Source organism: Rhagoletis zephyria, unplaced genomic scaffold (genome assembly GCF_001687245.7).
Source record: "Rhagoletis zephyria isolate East Lansing unplaced genomic scaffold, Rhagoletis_zephyria_1.1 Rzeph_scaffold_00213, whole genome shotgun sequence".
In the NCBI taxonomy this organism is placed as follows: domain Eukaryota; kingdom Metazoa; phylum Arthropoda; class Insecta; order Diptera; family Tephritidae; genus Rhagoletis; species Rhagoletis zephyria.
This window is the reverse complement of record NW_016157297.1, coordinates 292,526-300,529: the sequence shown is the minus strand read 5'-3', so window position 1 is coordinate 300,529 and position 8,004 is coordinate 292,526. Positions and strand designations below refer to the sequence as shown.

The 8,004-nt window shown below is 39.9% G+C and overlaps 1 protein-coding gene across 1 annotated transcript in view; it reads right to left on the bottom strand.

Annotated features, from left to right (window-relative positions):
* Window positions 1–5,749: 5,749 nt before the first annotated feature.
* LOC108358139 (transcriptional activator protein Pur-beta-like) overlaps window positions 5,750–8,004 on the bottom strand; it is a 246,786-nt gene continuing 244,531 nt past the window's right edge. The window contains exon 6 of the mRNA XM_017609311.1: window positions 5,750–5,944. Within this exon, the coding sequence (XP_017464800.1) occupies window positions 5,750–5,944 (195 nt within the window). The remainder of the gene's footprint in view (window positions 5,945–8,004) is intronic.

Below are 8,004 nucleotides of genomic sequence, written 5' to 3'. Positions count from 1 at the left end.
CCAGAAGCACAAGCAGCAAAACATACCACATCTAAGGATGCCAAGCCAGGCATCCCTACCAGCCATGACTTTCCGCCTTCCTCCAAAGCTGCCGGCAGTACCAACCACATTACAACGAAGGCAGGTGCAGGGCGGAAAAAGAAACATAAGAAGTCCCTGAACCAAATCAGAAAGAAGGGGGTCGAATACTACAAAAAGGTGGTTGAGGAATATGAGAGCTCCTTAAAAGAGTAGCAATCTGCAAACCCCAATCCACCTGAAATAAAGAGAAATCGTTCCACCAACGACAAAACTACGGCGGAGAGAGCAAGAAGCCTAAACAGGCTTCTTCATCTGACCCCAACCCGCTGCAAAACCACTTTAGTGACGTTGCCAAAGACAGTCTGTTGATGGCCATAGTCGACGAAAACTCGAAGACTCCGGTATCTATGCAGAAGCACTGGGTGGAGATCGACGTCAAGCTATCGAGTCTCGTTATGGACTACGTCCTCGATAACCCGGCGGATCCCCATCCGGAGTTTGATTCCTCTGGATCCTTTCGAGGATACAGGGTTATCAGATGCGCGGACCAAGCCTCTTTGGACTTCTTAGCTGGGTGCGTCGCTAAAATAAGCGAAGCATTCGTCGGCCTTAAACTAAGGCTGATTCCAGCTAAGGACGTCCTTCAGAGGCCACGTGCACGTATCTGGTTACCCCCCATGGAGAAACCAGGCGAGTAACTTATGAGGTACCTAAAGCTCGCCAACAAACACATACCGTGTAGAGCAGACTGGCAGCTTATGAAAGTTGAGTAGCCAAATAAAACCAGCAGAACTCTTCTCTGGACGATTTGCGAAGAACCTATTGAGGCTCTGTCAAAGGCGGACAACAGAATTCGCTTTGACATCCGACAAGGCTCCTGATGAAGACGACACAGAAGAGGTCGACGATGCGAGCCAGTTGCTGAAGGACGTCAACATCACCGATGCAGCCCCGCCGTGTGTACAGATTAATCTGCATCACTCAATATGTGCGAGAGATAATCTGTCAATCCTTCTCGGAGAGGGAAGCATCGACTTCAGCCTTACCCAGGAGCCGTGGGTCAGAGGTGATCAGATCCATGGACTTAACAGCAGTACAAATAACCTCTTTTATAGTGGTAACATAGGTAAACCAAGAGCATGCATTCTAATCAAAAAAGGTATTAATGCATTTCACTGTACAAATTACAGCACAGCAGACTTAACCGTGGTCAAAGTGGAGAGGGAAGGGCACCATAATATCTTCCCGGCATCTGCCTACCAGGCTCATGTCAGGGACGCCCCACCCGACGAACTGGAACAATTAATCGTCCAAAATCAGAGGGAACAAATTCTGATAGGATGCGACGCAAATGCGAGACACACTATCTGGGGGAGTTCCACGATAAACAGCAGAGGTGAGTCTCTCTTACACTTTATATTAAATACTAACCTGAGTATATGCAATAAAGGAGAGTCCGACCTTTATATTTCCCAGCTCCGAAAGATTTGCGGGATGGGAATAGGTACTGGACTTAACCTTAGCAACAGATGGTATTGTCGTCGATGACTGGAGAGTATTCAGTGAAACATCCATGTCGGATCATTGTTGGATACTCTTCAGCATTCGCGGAAAGCCCACTACCTCTTCCCTATTTCGGAATCCGAGAAGAACAATATGGCCAAAATTTATTAGGCTAACGTCAGGTAACCTAGACAGTAGTAAATCAAAGGAGATTACAACTGCTGTAGAACTAGACAACACGGTAGATAAGCTGGAAAAACTCTAGCCATAGCTTTTAAAAAATCCACACCAGTAAGCGTCCTTAAAAAAAAATCACCCTCCATGGTGGACGGTGGAGCTTAGGGAGCACAGGTCAAATCTCAGAAAAATCTTTAACGAGTGCTGCAGAACAAAACTGGGCAGCCATACAAAGATGAATTAAGGCAGTACAAAAAATTAATAAAGAAAGCTAAAGAGGACTCTTGGCAGTCCTATTGCACATCCATAGAGAACTGTAGGGATTCCGCCAGACTAAGCAAAAGTTTTATCCAAAGAACACACCAACCCCAACCTTATTAAGGGAGAGGACTGTGCATGGACCAGGACAGCGGAGGAATCACTAGAGACTCTCACAAATACACACTATCCTGGCTGCGATCAGAGGCCAAAAACATGGCCTCATACAAATCGTCTGCAACTCTCAAAAGAATTACTCGACTCAATCGTAGACAAGGAAAAAATTAAGTTCGCTATAAATAAATTTTCCCCATACAAATCCCCAGGCACAGATGGTATCATTCCGATAATGCTCCAGAAATTACAGGAGCCTATGGTATCCTGGCTGGAAAGGGTCTACAAAGCCAGTATCAGCTTGGCATACATTCCGAAAAGCTGGAAAAAGAACCGGGGAGAAGAAATCACAAAAAAGCAAAAGACTTCCGACCAATAAGTCTTACATCTTTCCTGCTAAAGGTACTGGAAAGAGTTTTAGACCTACATATTAGGCTTTTTCTGGGAAATTCCAAACTTTCCAAAGCTCAACATGCGTACACTAACGGCAGGTCAACTGAAACTGCCCTTCATGAAGTCGTGGGCACCATAGAAAAATCACTCCATTACAAGCAGTACACTTTGGCGGCATTCCTCGACATAGAGGGGGCCTTCAATAACATAACAGTCGAAGCAATTGTTCGATCTCTTGTGAAGGTGGGAATATCTGACCACATATGCGAGTGGATCGAACAAATGCTCAGAAACAGAATCATAATTTCAACCATTGGTCCAGTAACGCACATTGTCCTCCGAGGCTAAATACTTGGGTGTCGTATTAGATACCAAGCTGAGCTGGAAGACAAATATAGAGAGGCGGGTTGAGAGAGCCTACACAGCTTATTATACATGTAAAAGAATATTCAGTAGGAACTGGGGATTGAAGCCAAAGCTTGTCCTCTGGATGTACACAGCTACCATACGACCAATACTAACGTATGCGGCGTTAGTTTGGTGGCCAGCACTGGATAAACAATGTGGGGTGTTCTCTGAAACGCTGAATATCTCTCTCTCGTTTCGAGTACCTGACTTTGCTAGCATCTTCCAGGCGGAAGTACTGGGCATCGAAAGGGCCTGTAAAGCACTAGAGTGGAACTGCGTAGGTGTACGAAAACCATACATTTTTTTCAGATACCCAAGCGGCACTTCTGGCACTTGCCTCACCGGTAACAAAATCCAAAACAGTCAGAGATTGCAAATGTGCGTTAAGCTCGGCGGCCGAGTTAATAGACATCCCTCTAATCTGGGTTCCCGGCCATAGGAACATACACGGAAATGAGAGGGCTGACGAGTTGGCTAAGGCCGGAGCATCTTTGGATGAATCCGAAGCAGAAACTGTAAATTGTCCCCTCGGACTCATCAAAAGGGAACTGCATCTGCAATTCACACGTATGGCTGAGACACGTTGGAACAACCTTCAAACCTGCAAAACTGCGAGGTACATATGGCCGCACTATGACAAGCCAAAAACAGAAGAACTTCTCAAGAGGTCAAGAAAAGATATAGTCAAATTAATAGCCACGATAACGGGACATTGGCCCATTGGTGAAAATGCAGCTAGAATGGGCCTTCCGTATAACCCTCGGTGCCGTAGCTGTAATCTTGTGGGAAGTAAGGAAACGGTTCTTCACTATCTTTGCGAGTGCCCAGCATTGGCACAAATAAGGCAGATCACACTCGGGAGCTTTTCCATCCAAAATCTTGGGAAATTTCCAAATTCCCCATTACTAACCTAAATAGATTCATCGGAAAATCCAAATGGTTTGACGAACCCAACGAATCATGAAAGCAGATAAAATCAGGGGTCCCAGAGAAAGCGTATCAAAATGGTGCTTTCAGCACTAATTGGGTGCTGGGAACATACCCCTGCGACGCTTCTACCAACCAACCAACATACTGCAATTCTTTTTAAAAAATCTAAAAACCTCGCAATTTTTAATTTCATAAGGTTACACGTTCACGCGGCGTATCCCTGGAACCATTTTAAGGTAAACTTGGAGGGATTGATATCTTTCGTATGCAGCGTAGCGTGCAGACGAGATTTTATATTTTTATAGTTTAAAACAGCTTAAATACCTTAACTCGCTTAAAAAATATACAGCTATACCAAAATGGGCACAGAAATAAATTATTTTCCATATTTGTATCAAAACGTGAGGTGAAACCCGCGGCCTTGTTGCCACGGACACATTTTTGTCCCTACCAAAACCAACCAAAACCTACCAAACAATTTTTTGAGCTTTTAATTTTTGTTCAATGTCAGGTTTATTAAAAATTTAGATAACATAACATTTAATAAAACAAAAATACGGCTAGTACAATAAAAACAAACTAACTCCGTATAACAATTCGTTTTACTGTACAGACTTGTACAAATGTATATCTCTTTCGTATTATTATTATTACGTCTTGGATACTCGTGCTGCGACCTGAGAAGATCTATTGTACTAAACCCTATTGTAACACCGTGCCACAGTAAGTTTTACACACACAAAAAAAAATTATATATTCGCGAAACCCTGGGCCAAATATAGTAAAACTCCGTTTTTGTTTTTCTCTCTGACGTCAGGATTTTTTTTAAAGGACTTTGAAATTTAAAAAATATAATTACTTCAAAAAATTATTTAAAAAAAATAGTGCAATGTAGAAAAACAGTATGATTAAATTAATCACTGCAGCCTTAGGCTATTTAAGAAGTTAAGCACTTTGGAGGGTGACATGTTCCACATTTTGAATGGAGAAAGCAACCGTTCCCCAAGGTATCAGTCTGCTATTCATGATTCGTGGGCAGTCACATAGAATATGATATGTGGTTCACTCCACCAGCCCACAAAATCTGCCAAATTTTATACAAATGATACCTTAACTTGCAGTGTCCTGGCAGGTAGCCAGTGAGATTTCTAAGACCCTCTCGGTTAAGTTCAGGTATTTCGGAGACCCTGAGCCTGATTCTAGACCACGTTTATTTTGCGACAGGAGATGTTATTGCTAGTAACACCATCTGGCTGTCAGAATATAGTGTTGCTTGGTTTTTGTGCCCCACGCCATTACCTAAGATTTAAAGGCTTTATTATTTAGAATCTTCGCTTGGAAGATACTCGTATCCTTTCTCAGAAGTAGAGACAGGGGGAGACTCACGCTCTTACACCGCAGTCCGTCTTGGATCCGTCGGTATAGAAAGATAGCCTGATTATCGGCCACCCGGTCTCTTCTCCATGTTTATTTAGTTACTTTTTTAAAAGTACATCGTCAAAAAAGTGTCAATATTCCGTCAGTTCGCCCTCGAGTAGGGATGTCGGAAAAACATCGACGCATCGGAAATATAGATGTTTTGCTTCGATGCATCGAAAATTTTCCACTCGATGTATACACAGTCGATGTATCGATGCATCGATGTTTTTTCAAAACTGACGTCTTAGTACATTGAACCGTCGTTCCAGTTTTTCAATTGTATAAGTTTTTCAATTGTACAAAAAATATAAGTGACTTTGACAAAAAAATTAAAACGGCTCCAAAAAGTTCCGTTAGAAACATAATTAGCTCAGTTGCAGTAATTTATTTAAAATTTGGTACAATTTTGCTAATAACATATTTTGTTGTGAAGTATTATCTGAAAAATCCTATGCAAATCGATGCATCTACATTTCGATTCATTGAATCAAAGAAAAACATCGATGTATTTTTGCCACTGGCATCCCTACTCTCGAGTGCCACTATAAAGTACGATTGGTTTTCTAATATTTTTTAAATTTGACATATTAAGTACATACCCGCCGTCATTGGTTCCGAACTCTTCAAGTAAATCTGTTAGCGCATCTCGAAATTCTATCATTCCTTGAGCTGGTATAGCTATTTGTGATCTAGGTCCACCTCTTGTTATAGTCTGCGATACCTGAATGAAAAATCATAAATAGTACAGATGCTTTCCATTTCCAGACAACCGGTCAGGTACGAGCATGATTTTTAATTTTGACCAAACTCAAATACATTGTTTGTTAGTCCAAATAATGAGACACGAATTTTTTCTTTTGGCTCGGAAAAATTTTTCGGTCGAATTAAACGCGATTTTGTTTTTCAGGCAAAAATCAACTTCTCGAACAATGTTTTTCCTCAAATGTCAGTAATTCTTGTCACTTCAAGATAGAATGATATAATTATTGATTATCATTATTTAAAATTTTTTAATTATCAATAAACAAAAAGTGCAATTTTTTTTTTAAAACTTAATTTCTCAAAAAGTGCATTTTTTTTCTCTCAANAAATAATGAGACACGTATTTTTTCTTTTGGCTCGGAAACATTTTTCGGCCGAATTAAACGCGATTTTGTTTTTCAGGCAAAAATCGATTATTCGAATTGACAGTGAGAATGTTTTTTTAAAATGCCCATAACTTTGTCAAAATTTAATAGATTCCAACAATGTTTTTCCTCAAATGTCAGTAATTCTTGTCACTTCAAGATAGAATGATATAATTATTGATTATCATTATTTAAAATTTTTTAATTATCAATAAACAAAAAGTGCAATTTTTTTTTTAAAACTTAATTTCTCANTTTGGATTGATTGTAGTTCAAAGTGTCTCTTTCCCGGTAAAAAAGTTTGAGAGAAAAAAATACACTTTTTGAGAAATTAAGTTTAAAAAAAAAATTGCGCTTTTTGTTTATTGTTAATTAAAAAAATTTAAATAATGAAAATCAATAATTATATCATTCTATCTTGAAGTGACAAGAATTACTGACATTTGAGGAAAAACATTGTTGGAATCTATTAAATTTTGACAAAGTTATGGGCATTTTAAAAAAACATTCTCACTGTCAATTCGAATAATCGATTTTTGCCTGAAAAACAAAATCGCGTTTAATTCGGCCGAAAAATGTTTCCGAGCCAAAAGAAAAAATACGTGTCTCATTATTTGGACCAACAAACAATGTATTTGAGTTTGGTCGAAATTAAAAATCATGCTCGTACCTGCCCGGTTGTCTGGAAATGGAAAGCATCTACAGAAAAATTTATACAAAATAAAATACTACGATTACATAGACCATATACATTTGCACTTGGAAGAAAAGCAAAAAAGGGAAATAGATTTCAAGACTAAATTTAAATAAACAGATCCAGAAACATATCTTTTTGTAAGTTAAACGATTCATTAATAAGCCCGTTCGTTAGCGAAATAAGCCAGAAACAAAAACCAAGACAAAAGCAAGACAAATTTACTACGTCGCCATAGATGGTAAAAGGAGTCCGCACATGGACTATGGAGATTATCCTAGCTGTTATAAGTGCAAAAACACAAATGTAAGAGCGAAGACTGCCGGGACTATGGTTTTAAGCATAGAGAGCAAGACCGCAGCGACTCTTTTATCAGATTACCCCAAAAGAGAAATCATGAAGAGCTTAAATTACTTATAGTTAAAAAATTAGAGTAATTTAAAAATGTAATCACGATACCCGGACTCTGATTTGTGGGAAAAAATTATTAATTAAAAATCTTACTCTCGTAACTATTTCTCCTGGAGCATCAAACCTAAACTATTAAGTTTTATGTACGGAATTATCTCAAAACCCACCCTAATATATGCCGCGCTCCTCTGATGGAAGAAAACATGGTGACAGGTAATAAGATCAACGGAAATAAGGTCAATTGACTTTATTTCCCACCCTGGTGCGAAATAAAGTCAATTGACATTATTACCTTTTTAAAAACGAAATAAAATCAATTGACATTATTTCTCTTTCAAACATTAAATTTGCTTAGCTTCGCGGCGGCCCGCGTTAGCGCGCCACACCGCGCGCGCCCCGCGTACCCCGCGCGACCGGCGCACACACCACGTCACGCTACGCCGCGGCCCCCCGGCCCCCCTTCCCCGTCTCCCGCCGTGCTGTAACGCAGGTGGATTTACTTTTTGTATACGTTGAAATAAAATTTTTATATATTTTAAACATCGAGGG